Genomic DNA, 19,169 nt, shown 5'->3' with positions numbered 1-19,169 from the left:
GTGTGTGTATTTTTAGTAGAGACGGGTTTCACTATGATACCAAGCTAATTTTTGTATTTTTGTTTTTGTAGAAATGGAGTTTTCACCATGTTGCCCATGAAACCCTGTCTCTAGTAAAAATACACAGGTGGCCTTGAACTCCTGGGCTCAAACAATCCATTCACCTCAGCCTCCCAAAGTGCTGGGATTATAGGCATCAGCCGGCATGCCTGGCCTATTCCTTTTAAGATGTATTTTTTAGTTCTTTGTAGATTTGGGGGGGTAGAGGAGAGACAACAGGGGGTGGAGAGGGAGAGGAGGGTGGGGAGGGATAACATGGGGAGAAATGCCAGATATAGTATGCACCTAAAGTAAAATAGTTTTTTTAAAAAAACATGTATTTTTGGCTTCTTTTCCTCTTGGATTTTTTTGTTTTGTTTTGTTTTGTTTTGTTTTGAGACAGAGTCTCACTCTGTCACCTAGGCTGGAGTGCAGTAGAGTGTTCTTGGCTCACTGCAACCAACCTCTGCCTCCCAGGTTCAAGTGATTCTTCTGCCTCAGCCTCCCAGCTAGCTGGGATTACAAGTGTGCACCACCATGCCCAGCTAATTTGTGTATTTTTACTAGAGACAGGGTTTCACCATGTTGGCCAGGCTGGTCTTGAACTCCTGACCTCAAGGGATCTACCTGCCTTGGCCTTCCAAAGTGCTGGGATTACAGGTGTGAACCACTGCACCTCGCCTTGGTTCTTTTGTATAGTTTTTGTTTCTCCTCTGAGATTTTCTGTCTATTCATTGGGAGCATATTTTCCTTTATATCTTTAAGCATAGTTAGAGTATCTGCTTTAAAACCTTTGCTATGCCGGGCGTGGTAGCTCACACCTGTAATCCCAGCACTTTAGGAGACCAAGGCGGGTGGATCATGAGGTCATGAGATCGAGACCATCCTGGTCAACATGGTGAAACCCCGTCTCTACTAAAAATACAAAAAATTAGCTGGGCATGGTGGCGCATGCCTGTAATCCCAGCTACTCAGGAGGCTGAGGCAGGAGAATTGCCTAAACCCAGGAGGCAGAGGTTGCGGTGAGCCGAGATCACGCCATTGCACTCCAGCCTGGCTAACAAGAGTGAAACTCCGTCTCAAAAAATAAAAAAAAAAAAACCTTTGCTATTTCCAAAAACTTATTCTTAGAAGTCAATCTTCATTGATTACCTTTTCTCTTAAGCATGTGTGACATAGTTCTGTTTCTTCATGTATCTGATAATTTTGCTTTTGAAGTTAGTTAGAAATTGTACATGACATTCATTGTTGAGACTGTGTGTTCTATTTCTCTGGAGAGTGTTTAAAATTTTTTTTTAATTTTGTTTTTGTTTGTTTGTTTATTATTTTAGCAGGCAGCAAACTCTGTCCTGAGGGGAACAGCTGAAACTTCTATTCAGGTTGTAGGTCATCCAGAGATTTCGGTAGAATTTAGATGCAGAACTTGGAGCTCTCTTCTCTGGTTTTTCTTTTGAGAATTTCCTTTATCCCTATCCAGCTCTTGTGGTCTCTGCTTCTGAGGTTATGATATGGGTAGTGTGGTCTGCTGGTCTTGAGTTAGTAAATTCTGGCTTCAGCAAGGCAGAAGGCACCCTGACAGTAAGAAAGAAGCTGTCTTGGTAAGGACACTAGTGCAGGGATGGCTCCAGTGAGTAGAACAGTATATGCTTGTAGCAGATAAGATGGGAGCCAAGTTGATTAAAATTCAAATGTTAGAAAGAAATGTGACATGTCCCTTGTCATTGCTAACGTGTTTGTTTCATGGGTTTGAGCCTTTGATTCAATCTCTTCATGTGTCCTGATGTTTTCAGACTCCAGAGAGCTACAGTCTTACCCAAACCTTACCCAAGATGTTGTGATGTGCACTACCCACACAAGAACACACACATGTGCATATATGTGCTGTTATACATACATGTGTGCAGTTACACTCACACATACACACACTACCATATGCATACATATACACACACTGAAATATGACCTTATTTGGGAACCCAAAGAAAACACAACTAATAAATATATGAAAAGATGCTTATCTTGACTAATACTCAGGGAAGTACAAATTAGAACCACATTGAGATAGCTTGCCTATTAGATTGGCAAAGATTAAAAAGACGGATAATGTTTACTGTTGGTGAGGGTTTACAGGCATTCTTACATTGTTGGTAAGAGTAAAAGTCTATGCAAAATTTTTTTTGTAGAGCCACTTCTCAGCTTCTATCAATATTTTAAAATGCTAATCCTGAGACCCCACAATTCCACCCCTAGCAATTTTTCCTATAGTAGGACTCACTCTGTTGGTTGAAGATCCATGCCCAGAATTGTTCACTACCTTCATTTAAAATAGCATATATGCTTGAGCCCAGGAGTTTGAGGCTGCAGTGAGCTATGATCATGTCACTGCACTCCAGCCTGAGTGACAGAGCAAGACTTTGTCTCTTAAAAAAATGAAAATAGGCCTGGCGCAGTGGCTGACGCCTGTAATCCCAGCACTTTGGGAGGCCGAGGCGGGTGGATCAAGAGGTCTGGAGATGGAGACCATCCTGGTCAACATGGTGAAACCCCGCCCCTACTAAAAATACAAAAAATTAGCTGGGCATGGTGGCGCGTGCCTGTAATCCCAGCTACTCAGGAGGCTGAGGCAGGAGAATTGCCTGAACCCAAGAGGCGGAGGTTGCGGTGAGCCGAGATCATGTCAATGCACTCCAGCCTGGGTAACAAGAGCGAAACTCCATCTCAAAAAAAAAAAAAAAGCATGTACAGACAACAATTCAAATGTTCATTGCAGAAATTATGATTATTACTGTTGTTTTTTTTTTTAGAGACAGGGTGTCACTCTGTTGCCCAGACTAATCTTGACCTCCTGGGATCCTCAAGGGATCTTCCAGCCTCTGCTTACCAAAGCTCTGGGATTACAGGTGTGAGGCACTGGGTCTAGACCACTGTAGGGATTATTAAACCATGGCGTATACTACCATTAAAGTCATGAGGTGGGTTTGTTTTTTTTTTGTTTGTTTGTTTGTTTGTTTGTTTTTCAGACAGTTTTGCTCTTGTTACCCAGGCTGGAGTGCAATGAGGCGATCTCAGCTCACCGCAACCTCCGCCTACTGGGTTCAGGCAATTCTCCTGCCTCAGCCTCCTGAGTAGCTGGGATTACAGGCACGCGCCACCATGCCCAGCTAATGTTTTGTATTTTTAGTAGAGACGAGGTTTCACCATGTTGACCAGGATGGTCTCGATCTCTTGACCTCGTGATCCACCTGCCTCGGCCTCCCAAAGTGCTAGGATTATAGGCTTGAGCCACCGTGCCCGGCATGAGGTGGATTTTATGTGCCAACCTAGAAAGATGGTGCAAAACCATAGAGGAAAAAATTTTGCATAGACTTTTACTCTCACCAACAATGTAAGAATGCCTGAAGAAGGCTACAAAGTGGCAGCACAGCAGGAGTCTTTAAGAAATATGTATTTGTTTCAGCTTAAGAAGTGTCTGGACAGGTGCAGTGGCCCCCACCTGTAATCTCAGCACCTGGGGAAGCTGAGGTGGGTGGATCACTTGAGATTAGGAGTTTGAGACCAGCCTGGTCAACATGGTAAAATCCCATCTCTGATAAAAACACAAAAAAATTATCTGGGCTTGGTGGTGGTTGCCTGTAATCCCAGCTACTCGGGAGCTGAGGCAGGAGAATAATCTGAACCCTGGAGCAGAGGTTGCAGTGAGCTGAGATCGCACCACTGCATTCCAGCCTGGGTGACAGAGTGAGACTCATGAAAATAAAAATCAAAAAAGAAAAAGCAGAAGTGTCTCCATGCATTTGTGCCTATCTGCTTACAGTAGCTACTTCTAGGGGAAGGTGAAAGGGGACCCTGTTAAAAATGTTTTCTTCTGTATTGTTTTTCTTCAAATGAGTCTGCATTGCTTTTATGTGTAATACTCTCCCAAAGCCTGATGTTCAGTTTGCCTTAGCTGATGGAAGGAGAAGCTGCACCTCTGGTTTTGGCAAAGCGTAAGAGAGAAGGGCACTGCTCTGCACCTGCACAGGGTCCTCGCTTCCTGGGGCCAGTTTAATGCATGTCAGTGGTGTTTCTTGGGAAGAACACAGTGGACACTCACTTGCCAGTCAGTAGACAAATCACTGAAGTCTGTGTCTGGCAGTCCTCAGTGTGACGGGGACTGAAAGGCTGTCATGTCTCACAGTTCCCTGGCTTACAAGATCAGCAGTGACAGACACTTCTCAGTTCTGCTTGGGAGAGCAGCTCTGTGATGCGCTTGTGGTTTCAGATGTGGGCGGCCTGTGTGAACTTGTCGTGCAAGGCTCACGTCACCAGCTGCGGCAGTTATCTCCTGAATCAGGTTGAGGGTCTTTGCTGTGCACCCAGAGACAGTTGGGAGACAAGTCACCTCCAGGTTGGAGGTGCCTCAGACTTGTGATGGGACTGGGCAGATGCATCTGGGAAGGTGAGTCTGTGCTTTGGGTTTCTCAACCTCTCAAGTCAGCATGAAATTCAGGAGGTAGAGAAGGACAAGTGGCCCTCCATCCATGGGCCCAGGGAGCCACTGTGGAAGCATGTTATTTTAGAGCACCACCCTAGCTTTACCTCCTCTGGTGTTCTGGCCTTGGGTATGTCTTAGAGATAGCAAAATTCGCAGAGCTGACCTCAAGGATTCCAAACTGATTTCCAGTCCTGTAGGGGTCATGGTTTCTGCTGTGGCCAGTGTGAACATGCTCCAACTGGATGGAGGGAAGGGCATTGTCTTTGTCAGGCAGAGTTTCTAATTATGGAAGGAACTCTGCTTCCTCGATGATTGAACTGACCTTTGTGGGGGTGAGAATGAATGGGCATACTTGGGCTCCAATTGTCATGGCCACAGGGTGGAGCTGAGGTCTAGGCCCAGGGCAGGGAAAGCCTCTAGCAACCCCCAGCCATTTGGTTGTTTTAGGGCAGAAGAGGAGCCAGGAGGATTGGGATACCCCACTGGACCTATGTGTGGGGCAGCAGGTGAGGGTGGAATTCCAGACGGAGGGTCAACCCAGCCAAGCAGAGGAAGGGGAGGAGACGGTTTGTTTTGGAAAGAGCATAGCCCTCTCAGTTTCCTGGGATATAGATAGTCTGGAGGATGTGGGCCCTGGTGGGATCCTCCTGTGCCCTCCCTGCCCCCTGCTCTTCCTGTGACTTATGCTGTTCTGGGCTCACCCTCTCTTCAGAGCTTATCTACATGGGGTAGATTAGTACCAAGAGTGGATATCCTCACAGCACATCTTTAAGTAACATCCCAGAGCCCTGCTTCTGGATGTTCACAACATGAACATCATCCAGAAGCAAGGGCAGCCTCTGCCAGAGTGGAGGGGTTGGAAAAAGATTTATCAAACAGTTGAGATGGGTGCAGGGAATGCAACATGATCAGACAGGGTCTTGCCTCAAGGAGCCTCATGTAGGGACATCACACAGTGATAACCTTCAACTGCAGTGGAGTAGCAAAGCTGTGGGCAGAGCAGGCAACACATGAGTACCTCTTCACAAAGACAGCAGGAAGAGGATGGGCATCATTTTTCCATCTCAGCTGCAGACTCTAGGAATCTGTGCCAATACCTTTACTCTAGCCCTGGCCTATGGCCACTGCCCAACCCTTGGGTCCTGTCAATTCAGGCCCCTGCTCCCATTTCCAGCCCCATCTTCTGTCACAGCTTCCATGACCCCAGGCTCCAGCTGCGTCTAGGGTCTTCCTCTTCCCCCAGCTGACAGAAGAACTTGCTGGACAAGTGTCCACTTAAATAGCAACTTCCACCCTATCCACCTCAATGGCTGCCAGCCTCCTGAATGGGCCAGAAGAACCAGGATATGCTTTCCTGTCCCCATTAAAAAAGACAAAATTAGACCAGGTGTGTTGGCTCATGCCTCTCATCCTAGCACTTTGGGAGGCCGAAATGGGTGGATCACTTGAGGCCAAAAGTTTGAGACTAGCCTGACCAACATGGTGAAACCCTGTCTCTACTAAAAATACAAAAATCAGGCTGGGCGCAGTGGCTCACGCCTGTAATCCCAGCACTTTGGGAGGCCAAGGCGGGTGGATCACTAGGTCAAGAGATTGAGACCATCCTGGCCAACATGGTGAAACCTCATCTCTACTAAAAATACAAAAAAAAAAAAAAAATTAGCTGGGCATGGTGGTGGGCAACCTGTAGTCCCAGCTACTCAGGAGGCTGAGGCGGGAGAATTGCTTGAACCCAGGAGGTGGAGGTTGCAGTGAGCCGAGGTCATGCCACTGCACTCCAGCCTGGCATCTGGTGACAGAGTGAGATTCTGTCTTGGGAAAAAAAAAAAAAAAAATTAGTGAGATGTGGTGACACATTCTTGTAATCCCAGATACTTGGGAGGCTGAAGCAGGAGGATTGCTTGAACTTGGGAGGCGTAGGTGGCAGTCAGCCAAGATCACGCCACTGCACTCCAGCCTGGGTGACAGACTGAGATGCCGTCTCAAAAAAAAAAAAAAAAAACAAAAAACAAAACAAAAAAAAAACATATATATATATAATGGGCTCTGTGAAATTGTATAAGGCGAACTTGGAGAGTGTGCTTCAAGTCACAGAGGAGCCCAGGGCTACCTAGCCAGCCTCCATGACGGTGGCCTGCTCTGGCCTAAAATTCTGCTTGGTGTTAGGTGAGTGCTCAGGGGATGAGGGCCAGGGAGGGTGAAGGGCTGAGCCTGTCTGAAGACCCTCCTGTGGGTGTGGCAGAGCCTGTGGCCTGAGGCAGGGCTCCAGCTGCAGGGCAGCCCACAGCTTCACAGTGGCCCAGGGAACCAGGGCAGGCAGGCCACGAGGCTCAGTAGCCATCTGGGCCAGAGCTTGACACATGGAAGAGGTGGGGCTCTCAGAAGAGACCAAAAAATGACCCATGGACTGAAGGCTATGTCCACAGACCCAATGTGGGAGAGGCTGTGCCAGGCAGTGATGTCAGCCAGGCTCCCCAGCAGGACTGGGGGTGTCAGGGGCAGCTCTGTCCCAGGTTGCAGACACTCGGTTTCCCTCCTGCTCTCACAACCACCCTGTGAGCGGGTGTTGTTTGAGCTGTGGTGAGGCCTCCCTGGTGACATCCAGGAGCAGGGAGCCTGTGGGTCGGGGTGTGTGCACCTGCCCGGACTGATTGGCCCTGTGGTCCAGGATGGAGGAAGGGAGCTCTGCCTGCAGCCACCCCATTTATAAAGCATTGTGGTGCCTTCGGTGGGGGTGTGTGCTGAGGGTTACCTCACAGGCACTGCCCTCGGGAAGTTCACAGGCTTGTGTAGAAGCTGGTGGGAATGTGCCAAGAACAGAGGTGCCAGGAGCCAGGTATTGGGCAGGTCCCAGGTCTCTGAGCTTCAGTTTCCTTACCTGTAGGAGGTTGGTGACCCTGCCCTGCTCAGCTTACCAGGTACAGGTGTAAGTTTTCAGTACAGAGGAAAAGCAGAGACCTTCCCCTCAGATAGCCGTCGTGTTCACTGTACTTAACTCTCTTGTCTTGCTTTGTAGCTCTCAGGTGTCACATGTGGATCCTGCCCCACTATCCCTCTTCCCTGTCTAGAAATGAGGCCTGCTGAGCTTGGAGCCATCCCAGCAGGACTGGGGGTGTCAGGGGCAGCTCTGTCCCAGGCTGTAGACACTGGGTTTCCCTCCTGCTCTCACAACCATCCTGTGACCAGGTGTTGTTTGAGCTGTGGTGAGGCCTCCCTGGTGACATCCTGGAACAGGGAGCCTGCGGGTTGGGGTGTGTGCACCTACCCAGACTGACTGGCCCTGTGGTCCAGGATGGAGGAAGGGAGCTCTGCCTGCAGCCACCCCATCCCACTCCTCGCTCTCAAGACGTCTGCTTCTGGGTTAGCCTATGGCCAGCCTGGCCTGATTCTACGCAGATGTGGGTGTTTCTCCACGGCTGGTGTAGCCGTTACCCTTCCTGGGGCCTAGGTCAGCTCTCAGGTGTGGCTGTTGTGCCTGGGCTTCCTTAAGGTTCTGGTAATCATTCTAACCCTGACTTCACATATCCCAGGAGCCGGCTGACTGTCTTCCTCATCTTTCCAATAACTGCTGCAAGAAGGAACAGACACTGCTGCAGAGAACTTGTCATGGTGTTTCATGCTGTGGCTGGTGGTGCCAGGCTGCACGCTCCATTCTAGGGAAGGGTGAGACTTCCTGATCATCAGTCTTAACGGGGGACTGTCCTGTGGGTACCTGGATACACTGCCGGGAGTGGCGTGGAGTGGGGTTAGGGTAGTGCCCACTGCCCATTGAGGATGTGCTGGTTTCTTAAGGGTGTGCGTGCTGTAGTTTGCATGCATGTCTGTTTTTTTTTTCTCCTTCCTTATCACTAATCAGTCTTGTATAACTAGGCTGGCCCTGCTTCCTGCCTAGGGGCTATCGGTGTAGCATCTGGAACTGCAAATGGGGTGATAGGGCATCAGCAGCCTTCCCACACCCAAGTACTTCCTGACACCCAGCCCCTCATCTCCAGCCAACCTCTGGCTCCCCCAGGGATCCTGGGGCTCAGGCCTCACACTTCAGCATGGGGGGGCTTTGCCTTTCTGGTGGTGCTCTTCCTTGGCACAGATACCCCGCTGCCATCCTTGTCCACCTTCCTGGGGCAGAACCCTGGGATGGGTCTTTATTTAAGAAGACAAAAAGGAGAGAGAATACATAGAGGCTGGGCACGGTGGCTCACGCCTGTAATTCCAAGACTTTGGGAGGTCGAGACAGGTGGACCCCTTGAGGTCAGGAGTTCAAAACCAGCCTGGCCAACATGGTGAAACCCCGTCTCTACTAAAAATACAAAAAAAAATTAGCCGGGTGTGGTGGCGGACGCCTGTAATCCCAGCTACCTGGGAGGCCAAGGTAGGAGAATCACTTGAACCGGGAAGGCAGAGGTTGCAGTGAGCCAAGATTGCACCACCACACTCCAGCCTGGGCAACAGAGGGAGACTCCATTAAAAAAAAAAATTCTGTAGAGGTTGTCTGTGTGACCTTGGGCAAGCCATCTCCCCTTCTCAGGACTCAGCTTCTTGCCTGTGAATGCGAGTGACCAGTTCCCCCAACCCTGTCTCCCCTGCAGGGGGTGGGGATGGGCTGGCTGAGGCAGACGTGGAGACCTAGCTGAGTCAGAATACAGGATCTAAGTTTGAGGGTGCATCTCACACACTGCAGCCATGAGTCTTTGGCTGGGTCAAATGGCTTTTCTGAGCTTCAGTTTCTTACGAGTAAAGCCTGGGCAATGGTGCCCAGTGTCTTTCTTTCTTTTTTTTTAATTGCATTTTAGGTTTTGGGGTACATGTGAAGAACATGCAAGATTGTTGCATAGGTACACATGTGGCAATGTGATTTGCTGCCTTCCTCCCTCTCACCTATATCTGTCATTTCTCCCCATCCTATCTCTCCCCAACTCCCCACCCCCCGCTGTCTCTCCCCTATTTCCCCCCAACAGACCCAGTGTGTGATGCTCCCCTCCCTGTGTCGTGTTCTCGTTGTTCAACCCCTGCCGATGAGTGAGAACATGCGGTGTTTGATTTTCTGCTCGTGTCAGTTTGCTGAGAATGATGGTTTCCAGGTTCATCCATGTCCATACTCATTGTTTTTGATGGCTGTGTAATATTCCATGGTGTATATGGGAATATATCCAAAGGATTATAAATCTTTCTACTGTAAGGAAATTTGCACACGAATGTTCATTGCAGCATGGTTTACAATAGCAAAGACCTGGAACCAACCCAAATGCCCATCGATGATAGACTGGACAGGGTGCCCAGTGTCTTTCACAGGACACTGTGTGAGTGCAAGTGGGGTACCCACTGAGCACTCTGCTGAGCACCCTCCAGAGAGGGATGGCTCGCTCGCACAGGGCCCTCAGCTCAGTCCCTTGCAGGCTGGACCTTGGAGAGTGAGGCCCTGAGGCAAGTCATGGGCACCTGGCTCCTAACCTACATCTGCGTCTGCACCTGTGTCTGCTCAGGAGTCTCCGTCCCAGGGGAAGGACGAGGTGAGGGCTGGGCACTGGTGTCTGTGTGAGGCGGGTGGAGAACTAGGGCATATTTGGGGGACTGGGTTGTCCTCTGTCGAGCCCCTAGGGAAAAGTTTGGCCCAAACTGTGCTGGGGCATGTCCTCTAGGGGTCAGCCTGGACCTCAGTCTCTAGTCTCCCACCTTTACCTCTCTACCTTCGGTGTCTGGATTGACCTTAGTCTCACTTCCTTCATCCTCTTGACACCTCTCTGAGTCTAACTGGCCCATGTACCATGAGTCAGAGCTCATCACTTCCCAGGCCTATCAGTGCTTCCCTGAATAGATTCTGGGATCATTCACTGGTGACTGCCCTGCGAGGATGTCAGCCATCAGATCCCCCCAACCCTCCAGCTCAGCTCTGCCCTGAATCACTTACTGTGGGCTCCCAACCATCATTGTCTCCAGGGCCAAGGGCTGGAACCTTCACCTGCCTCACCAACAACATCCTCAGGATCGATTGCCACTGGTCTGCCCCAGAGCTGGCCCAGGGCTCCAGCGCCTGGCTCCTCTTCACCAGGTGAGGATGGAGGGCCATGCCCACCTGGACAGGGATGAGGGAGAGGTCCCCAGGATTGCAGCAGTTGCACCAGAACAGTGTAGCAGCCCCGTGGTTCTGATACACGCCCTTTCCAGCAACCAGGCACCTGGCGGCACACATAAGTGCATGTTGCAGGGCAGTGAGTGCACTCTACTGCTGCCACCCGAGGCGGTGATCCTGCCATCTGACAATTTCACCATCACTTTCCACCACTGCGTGTTTGGGAGGGAGCAGGTCAGCCTGGTGGACCCGCGGTACCTGCCCCGGAGACACGGTGAGCAGGGGCTATAGGTCTGGGATGGGACCTCCTTGGCAAGAACATCCTATCTGCCTGGTAGCTGGGGGCAAGGCCCTGCAGCCTGTGACCCCGGTGGCCCAGTGAATGTTCTCAGTCCCTGCCAAGTGAGATCCAGGGCTTGGGGTGGGGTTGGCCCCTGGGAGGGGAGAGCCCACATATTTACTGCAGGGGCAGGGTTTCAGCATGAAATAAAGATGCAGGGCTGCTAGCTGGGGCACGGGCTGCCATTTAAGTCATGTGAAATGCTCTTCAGTCATCCCAGGAAGGACTCCAATAATATGTTGGGAAGAATTTTCAGCAGTTGACTGTGAAGGAAAAGGAAGCAATATTTAGAAACCACCTAATCACGCTGCAGAGGCCAGTGGAAGTGATTGCTGTCCTGTCCCGCCTGGGGCTTTACTGGACCTGTCTCCCAGTGAGGTGTCTGGTCGGAGAGGGCTTTGACCATGCCCCTTGGGAATCTTTCAGATCCCCAGTCTTGGGTGTGCTGATTGACAGACCCAGACCCATGGACCTTCAGCCTCACATGGATTCACTCTGTTCCAGTTAAGCTGGATCCACCCTCTGACTTGCAGAGCAATGTCAGCTCTGGCCACTGCATGCTGACCTGGATCATCAGTCCTGCCTTGGAGCCAATGACCACACTTCTCAGCTATGAGCTGGCCTTCAAGAAGCAGGAAGAGGCCTGGGAGGTAACACTTTGGCTGGTTTTCTCCAGAGTCCTCTCTCCTGGGAACAGCAGCCCAGGGCAGAATCCCCACTCTACACAGGGAGATGTCAACTGATAGTGATGAGGAGGGGAGGAACGAGAGCTAGGTGTGTGTGTGTACACACACATATACTGACATGCCCATGTGTATGCTTTGTGTGCGTGCATGGGAGTTAGGGTGAGTGTGCCTGTCTCTGTGAGTGTGTGCCCGTAAGAGTGGTGAGTGTGCATGTATGTACTTATGTGTGCACACATAGAAGTGTGCACACTTACATGTTTGTGCACCCATGTTTGTGTGTTTATATGTCAGTGTACATGTGAGTGTGCCAGTGCCTGGTGTTTGTATACGTGAGTGTGCCTGTGTGGATGGGTGTGTATGCAACTGTGGTGAGTGTGGTGAGTGTGCTCATGCATACACGCATGTGCATATGAGTGTGCATGCAACTGTGATGAGTGTGAAAGTGCCCCTGTAGATATGTTTGCCTGCGTGTGCATATGTGTATTTGGGGCAAATGCAGCCGTGTCTGTGTGTGAGTGTCAGTGTCAAAGTATGCCTTCTCTGTGTGTGTGCACATGAATGTGGCGAATGTGCCTGTGTGTTAACTCAGGTGTGTTTATGTGTGTGTTATATGAGCATATAATAATACATGTGTGTATTCTCGAGGGCTGAAGGTTGAAACCTTACCTTCAGCACCTGCTAACAGTCTCCACCCCCACAGCGGGCCCAGCACAGGGATCACATTGTTGGGGTGACCTGGCTTATACTTGAAGCCTTTGAGCTGGACCCTGGCTTTATTCATGAGGCCAGGCTACGTGTCCAGATGGCCATGATGGAGGATGATGTGGCGGAGGAGGAACGTTATGCAGGCCAGTGGAGCGAGTGGAGCCAGCCTGTGTGCTTCCAGGCTCCCCAGAGACAAGGTGGGCACTGCTGTGGCTCCTGCACTTCCAGAGTCTGGGCTGGGTGTCCTCTACCCTGTTCACCTCACCCCTACACCCTTTGAACCTCCTGGAAGCCCCTCCTTGAGGCAGTCATGCCCCAGTTGACACCCATCCTCTGAAGCTCTGAGGTCTAAATGGAGGAAGCAAACACCTGTCAATGCTGGGGCTTCCTGAGAACTTGTAGTCAGTGGCGCCTGTTAGGACTGAGGTCGGCAGGGCTGCACACCAGGGCTGGTGCTCCTGCGTGGAGGCTGGATGTGACCTCAGTGTCCTTAGTGAGAGCTGGGCCGACCCTTGTGCATTGCAGTGCTGAGAGGTCCCATGGACCTTATGACCCAACATGTGGAAGATGGGAAGAGTGAGGTCCAGGTATGTGGCTCATAAACAAGGTCCTTCAACAGGTGACACAAACCTTCAAGGCCCATCACAAATCTTCCACTTTGGCCCAGGGCACTAAACGGTGCACCTTTGCCATGTAGGTTTGTGGGGAGCCTCCTGGCACTAAGGCTGCTCACAACCCTGGGCCCTTCCTGCCCATAGGCCCTCTCATCCCACCCTTGGGGCGCCCAGACAACATCCTTATTGCTGTGTCTGTCTTTCTCCTGCTGACTGGCCTGATCTACCTTCTGTTCAAGCTGTCACCCAGGTAGGTAGCTGGTGTGTGTGTGTGTGTGTGTGTGTGTGTGTGTGTGTGTACTTGTGTGAAAGGGTAAGGGTGTACATGTCTTAGTGTATGTGTGAAGATGTATCTCTATGTGCATGTGTGAGTGTGAGGTGGGTGGGGTATCAAGGGCCACCCCTGTCTGGTTCCTCCCTTCCCCTCCCCACTGTCGAGGTTAACAGTGGGGTGGGCTTCTCAAGTCTTCCCCGTGGGCCAGAAGAGAGTTCTCAAGTTGCCAGGGGAGAGAAGGGAAGGGGGATCTGGGGCAGAGGCTGAAGATGAGGACAGCTTGGTCCCAACCAAACCGAGAATCACGGAGATCAGGAGCCCAGGGTCCTGGTCTCCTGCCTCTGGAGGAGCTCTGTTCGTTCATCTGTTCACACATTCTATGAAAGGACATTTGGGGCATCTGGTGTGCATGGGACCCTGTTCTCACCCTGGCAGATGCGTTAGAGAACAAGTTGGACAACGGCGCTCCTTAAATAAACCATCATGCCTCATGCACCGCATGTGAGGTTGCAAGAGAGGGTGCTGGGGCCGTGTCAGGCAGCAGATGTGAAGAAGAGGGTGTGGGGACAGGGGTGTTGCCTGGGGCCAAGTGGGAGGGCACTTGGCTTCTCCTTGGAGCAAAGGAAAGTATGAAACTGTGTGATACAACCTAGTTTATCTTTTGAGGAATGGATTGCTGGACAAGGGGACATGGGAGACCTTCTGGAGGCCAATGTGCGCCAATGGGGTACCCACCAGGAGATGATTTGGCTTGAGCCAGCAAAAGAAGTGGAGAAAGAGCAAAGAAGAGGGAAATGCAGGGTCTTAGGAGGAGAAATAGAGGGGACATGTGGCTAGATGAGATATGAGTGGTGACCCCTGAGGTGGGGAAAATGGGGACAGCCTTGCAGGGAAGTTGGCGAGCCCCAGGTGACATCCTTGTGGGAGAGTCAGTGGATCCTCAGCAGCAAGCCTGGTGCTCAGGGAGACACTGGGTGGCGTGGGCGCTGCAGACCTCCTGCTGATGGCAAAGACGGGTTCCTGGAGGTGCTGGCTCCCTCTGTGGACTGACACAGCCGGTAACTCTCTGTTCTGAACCTGCCATTGCAGGTCACGCTGTCAAGGACATGTGCCTCGGCATAAATCAGTCCCATGTGGCCATTAGGCAAGGAGGCCCAGATGGGTCCTGACCTGAGAGTGGGTTGGGATGTGATGAGATGGAAGAGAGGCTCAGCCTCTGCAGTGACCTCAGTCCACTTGGGTTGCCATAGGCGTCTGACTGGCCTCTCCTGGCCTCAGGGTGAAGAGAACCTTCTACCGGAACGTGCCCTCTCCAGCGGCATTCTTCCAGCCCCTCTACAGTATGCACAATGGGAACTTCCAGGTGGGTGCAGAGACCTCGGCAGGGTGTGGCGGGCAGGGGTTCACTAGATTGCTGGCCTGGCCAAGATGTTGGCTTTCATGAGGGTTGGCGGCCAATGTGGGAGCCTTGTCTGTGCTTGGAGTCCCTTTTGTATATTAAGTGAATTTCGATTTATACCATGTCTCAAATGGGGAAAAAATAGCTTTATTTTTCCATTGCTGATGGCTTTTTGTTCTCGTGTCTCCAGTTCCATTGTTGATGGAAAAAAATGTAAATGTCTCATGACTGATCTCTGTCTCCTCTGGTTTGTACCTGTCTGCACCCACCACGTGCGTCACCTCCTCCTCCTGTGAAGGTGTCTGTGGGGAAGGGTCTGTGTTGGATGCACTGCCATTGGGGCTCTCACTGCCACTGGGTTCCTGCTCTGCCTGGTCCTCTGGTCCCCCTTGGATCGCACTTTCTTCCCTTCCCCGCATGTTGGGCTCTCAACCGAGGAACCAGTGAGCAACTGGGCTGGAGGTTCATGCCCTCTGGGTGGGAGGAGGGGGAGAGGAAGGGCTCCAGTGGTCTCTGGTTTTTCCCTTCAGACTCCTCATTTTGGGCAAAGGACAAGAAGCAGTGAGGGCCCCTCCCTGCGGTCTGGGCCAAGCTGACCCCTCTTCTCCAGGATCTTCCCTGCTGGATGCCCTCAGGCATCCCTGGACCCTCTGTGGCAAGGATGTCCCCTCCACACCACGGCTCCTGCTTACTGTGCAGAAAAATCCTTTTCTCGCTCAATAAGGAGCCTAGTTTTCAAGATTTTTGTCCAAAAATAGAATTTGAACCATGAACTGGCAACTGGCTCTTTTCAGAGTCCCCCTCTTTCCCTAAGGTGGTAGATGTGACTGTCAAGAACCTGGGCAGCTGAGAACAAGGCTGAGCAGGGCACAGATTGTGATGGTCACCTGGACTGTCATCCTGTTGCAGGCACCAGCCCTTCCCTAGAGAACCAGGGCACTTGCCAGGGGTTATTTAGACCCTCGGGCGGGGATCTAGTGCCATAGGTTGGTCTCCAGAGAGTAGTGCAATGATGGAGGGTGTGGTGTGTGTGGTGTATGGGCTGGAGGCTCCTGGTCCTACCAAGGGAACAGCTTCTCTTTGGATGTAGGGGGCCTCCTGTGGCCCCACAGAAGGATCCAGTTCTGCTGGTCTTAGCCAAGTGCTTTGAAAGTCACCAGTCCTGACAGCGACTCCTGTGTGTGTGTGTATGTGTGTGTCAGGTAGGAGTGCCCAGTCTCAGTAGCTGCTGAAAGGCCCTGAGGCACATGCTGTCAGGCGTTGGCTCTATCCTGGGCAGATATCACCATCTGCACCTTGGTTCAGGCTGTTGTGAGCACCAAGCCCTTTGCTGGGGGAGTCATGAGGGCCTAAAGGGACTCAGAGTCCCATGTTCAGGCTGGGCTGGCACATGGAGCAAAGACAGAATGTTCAAGACATAGGTGCTGCTTTGTCTCTGGGTGTGGACTTCAGGAGGGCTTCCTGGAGGAGGAGGGAGGCTGGGCTTGCCACAGAGGAGGCAGCTGCTCCCACGATGAGTTCTGAACATGCTGCCTGAGCCCTTCCTTCCTCCCGCACTCTGTTCCAGACTTGGATGGGGGTCCACAGGACCGGCGTGCTGCTGAACCAAGACTCTGCTGGCACCTCACGAGGAGCCTTGGAACCCAGTGTCCAGGAGGCCATTGCACTGCTCACCTGTGGCCCACTGTATCCTTGGAAATCTGTGTTCCTGGAGGAGGAGCAGGAGAACACCGGGACCAGCGTCCTGGGGAACCTGACCTCAGAGGATGTGCTGCCAGCAGGGTGTACGGAGTGGAGGGCACAGCCGCTTGCCTATCTGCCACAGGAGGACTGGACCCCCATGTCCCCCACCAGGCCAGCTCCCCCAAACTCAGAGGGCGGCAGCAGCAGCAGTGACTACTGTGGTGTCTTGGACTGCTACAGGGGATGCCACCCCTCAACCCTCCCTAGAAACATGCAGAGCTCTGGGCCCATCCCAACCATGGCCCGTGGCCTTTCCTGTGAGCATCAGGGCCTGGAGACCCAGCAAGGAGGTGCCTGGATGCTGGCTGGTCACTGCCAGAGGCCCGGGCTGCATGAGGACCTCCAGGGCATGTTGCTCCCTCCTGTCTTCAACAAGCCTCGGTCCTGGACATTCTAGGTCCCTGATGCATCATGTCCATTTGGGAAAATGGACTGAAGTCTCTGGAGCCCTCGTCTGGGACTGAACCTCCTGAGAAGGGACCCTTAGCAGTGTTCAGAGGTCCTGTCTGGATGGAGGCTGGAGCTGGTCCCAGTGTTTTTCTGATCCTCCTTTCTAGAGATTAAAAGGGGCTTGATGGCTGTTGCAAAGTATTGATAACTGGAAGGAGGGGCCAAAGGAGGAGTGAGGGGTAGGGTTTGACCAGTCCCGGGCTTTCTGGGCTCTAGAACTAGCACAGTGGAGGCTCAATGACTTCTGGGGACAGCAGTGCCTTAAGGAGGGTGCCATGCATAATTTATGGGTTAGGTGAGTGTCATCACACATATGGGGGGCGGTGATCAGATGCAGTAAAGAATCATGCTAACACATACGTTGCATGATTAGAAAATGGCAATAAGCTCTTCCCTGGGTGGAGACTTTAGTATTATCATGAGGCCAGGGGTAAGTATTATCATAAGGCCACGGCCATTCTCCTGGTCTTGTGCACCAGCAGGTGACAGAGTCAACTCCCTTATGGTGGGATGATGCTTCTCTTATTTTTTTCTCAGACAGTTGGCAAGGTCTGGTCAGTTAGTATGGCACCTGGAGGGCGATGCTGCAAGGTCTGGTGGTCAGTGGGCATGTATGGAACACATTAGTGGGAGTGGGGCAAGTCCCATTTCTGCTCTGTCTCAGCAGGCGTACGCTCCCTCTGAAGGTACTAAGGAAGGATCAGTTTCAGGCCTCTCTTCATCTTCTGTTAGTTTCTTGGCTTGTGACAGCAAAGCTCCAATCTTTTTTGTTTTGTTTCGTTTTGTTTTTGAGATGGAGTTTTACTCTTGTTGCCCAGGCTGGAGTGCAGTGGCACAATCTTGGCTCAATGCAACCTCCATTTCACCTCCCAGGTTCAAGCGATTCTCCTGACTCAGCCTCTGGAGTAGCTGGGATTACAGGTGCCTGCTACCGTGCCTGGCTAGTTTTTGTATTTTTAGTAGAGACGGTGTTTCGCTGTGTTGGCCAGGCTGATCTCAAACTCCTGACAGCAAGTAATCCACCTGCCTTGGCCTCCTAAAGTATTGGAATTACAGGTGTCAGCCACCATGACTGGCTAAAGCTCCAGCCTTTAAATGGCTTTTTTCCTTCTGCATTTGATCCCAAATCCCGCCCCTGCCAAGTTTTTTTTTTTTTTTTTTTTAGATGAAATCTCAGTCTCTCTCACCCAGGTGCAATCTCGGCTTTACAGCAGGAGCATAACCCTGCTGATACAGAGCAGATCTCGGCTCACTGTGATCTCCATCTCCCAGATTCAAGCAATTCTACTGCCTCAGCCTCCTGAGTAGCTGGGATTAGAGGTGCATGCCATCACACCCAGCTAATTTTTGTATTTTTAGTAGAAATGGGATTTCACTGTGTTGGTCAGGCTGGTCTTGAACTCCTGACCTTGTGATCCACCTGCCTTGGACTCCAAAAGTTCTGGGATTACAGGTGTGAGCCATCATGCCTAGCCAAATTTCCCCTTTTTAAAATCATGATCATAGTGGATTAAGGCTGGCCCTAACGATTTACTCCTAACTTGATCATCTGCAAAGACACTATATCCGTATAAGGTCATATTCACAGATACTGGGATTAGGACTTCAACCTAGAGGGCCTGACTATTGGTGTCACACACCATGGCCTCTCCTAGTGTGCCCCATCCTCTTCCTGGGTGCCCCAGGCAGAACACAGGAGGGCCTGACTGCAGGACTTTAGGCTGGCATTGGGATGATGATCTGCCTAGCTAGGGCTGTGACCAGACTCAGATAGGAGGTGGGACCTGACTCCTGAGGCAAGACTTGAACTCTGGACCAGATTGCAGATGAGCTGATACAGGAAAATGGCAAAAGCACCCCTCCATAAGACACACCCACCAGTGCCATGTGAGTTTGCCATTCCATGGTAACACCTGGAAAATACTGCCCTTTTCCATGGCAATCACCTGAAAGTTACTACCCTTCTTCTAGAAGTGTCTAAATAACCTGCCCCTTAATTTGCATATAATTAAAAGTGGGTATAAATATGATTGCAGAACTGCCTCTGAGCTGCTACTTGGCTCACTGCCTATGAGGTATCCCTGCTCCATAAGGGTGTCCTCTGCTGCTGCTATGCATGGCTGCTTCAATAAAAGTTGCTGTCTAACACCACCAACTTGCTCTTGAATTCTTTCCTGGGTGGAGCCAAAAGCCCTCCTGTACTAAGCCCCAATTTCTGGACTCATCTTCCCTGAATCAAGAGTGCTCTGGGGTTGGGAGCACTAAAGTTTTGAAGGTAGGATGAAATGGAGGCTGTTCTCTCTCTGAGTCCTGAGCTCTCTTGGGGGCTCTGATGCTCCCTGCAACCTGAGCAGAAAGAAGTACCTGCAGCCCTAGGC

At 51.3% G+C, this 19,169-nt stretch overlaps 1 protein-coding gene across 3 annotated transcripts; it reads left to right on the top strand.

Annotated features, from left to right (window-relative positions):
* The first annotated feature begins 333 nt into the window (after positions 1 to 333).
* Positions 334 to 18,942, top strand: IL9R (interleukin 9 receptor). Of its 3 annotated transcripts, XM_074391438.1 has the most exons (10): positions 334 to 4,477; positions 8,044 to 8,176; positions 9,907 to 10,020; positions 10,448 to 10,559; positions 10,676 to 10,854; positions 11,425 to 11,570; positions 12,307 to 12,508; positions 13,070 to 13,175; positions 14,478 to 14,562; positions 16,166 to 18,942. In XM_074391438.1, the coding sequence occupies exons 3-10, from the start codon at positions 9,942 to 9,944 to the stop codon at positions 16,736 to 16,738; spliced, it is 1,482 nt and encodes a 493-aa protein (XP_074247539.1). In that variant the 5' UTR covers positions 334 to 4,477; positions 8,044 to 8,176; positions 9,907 to 9,941; the 3' UTR covers positions 16,739 to 18,942. The 3 variants fall into 3 exon arrangements, with proteins under 3 accessions (XP_074247539.1, XP_010349654.1, XP_074247540.1); XM_010351352.3 differs by having other exon boundaries at positions 334 to 8,176; XM_074391439.1 differs by lacking the exons at positions 334 to 4,477; positions 8,044 to 8,176 and having other exon boundaries at positions 8,187 to 10,020.
* Positions 18,943 to 19,169: the final 227 nt, after the last annotated feature.

The sequence above is a fragment of the Saimiri boliviensis genome, chromosome X (genome assembly GCF_048565385.1).
Source record: "Saimiri boliviensis isolate mSaiBol1 chromosome X, mSaiBol1.pri, whole genome shotgun sequence".
Classification (NCBI taxonomy): Eukaryota; Metazoa; Chordata; class Mammalia; order Primates; family Cebidae; genus Saimiri; species Saimiri boliviensis.
Note: the sequence above shows the minus strand (reverse complement) of the source record. Positions and strands in the feature narration are given on the sequence as shown.

Bases quoted from the DNA above. Each gene is read 5' to 3' on its own strand.
- IL9R (XM_074391438.1), top strand. From the start codon at position 9,942: ATGGGCACCTGGCTCCTAACCTACATCTGCGTCTGCACCTGTGTCTGC. The intron at 10,560-10,675 runs GTGAGGATGGAG...CGCCCTTTCCAG, and splicing joins GCCTGGCTCCTCTTCACCAG to CAACCAGGCACCTGGCGGCA. The intron at 11,571-12,306 runs GTAACACTTTGG...CCACCCCCACAG, and splicing joins AGCAGGAAGAGGCCTGGGAG to CGGGCCCAGCACAGGGATCA.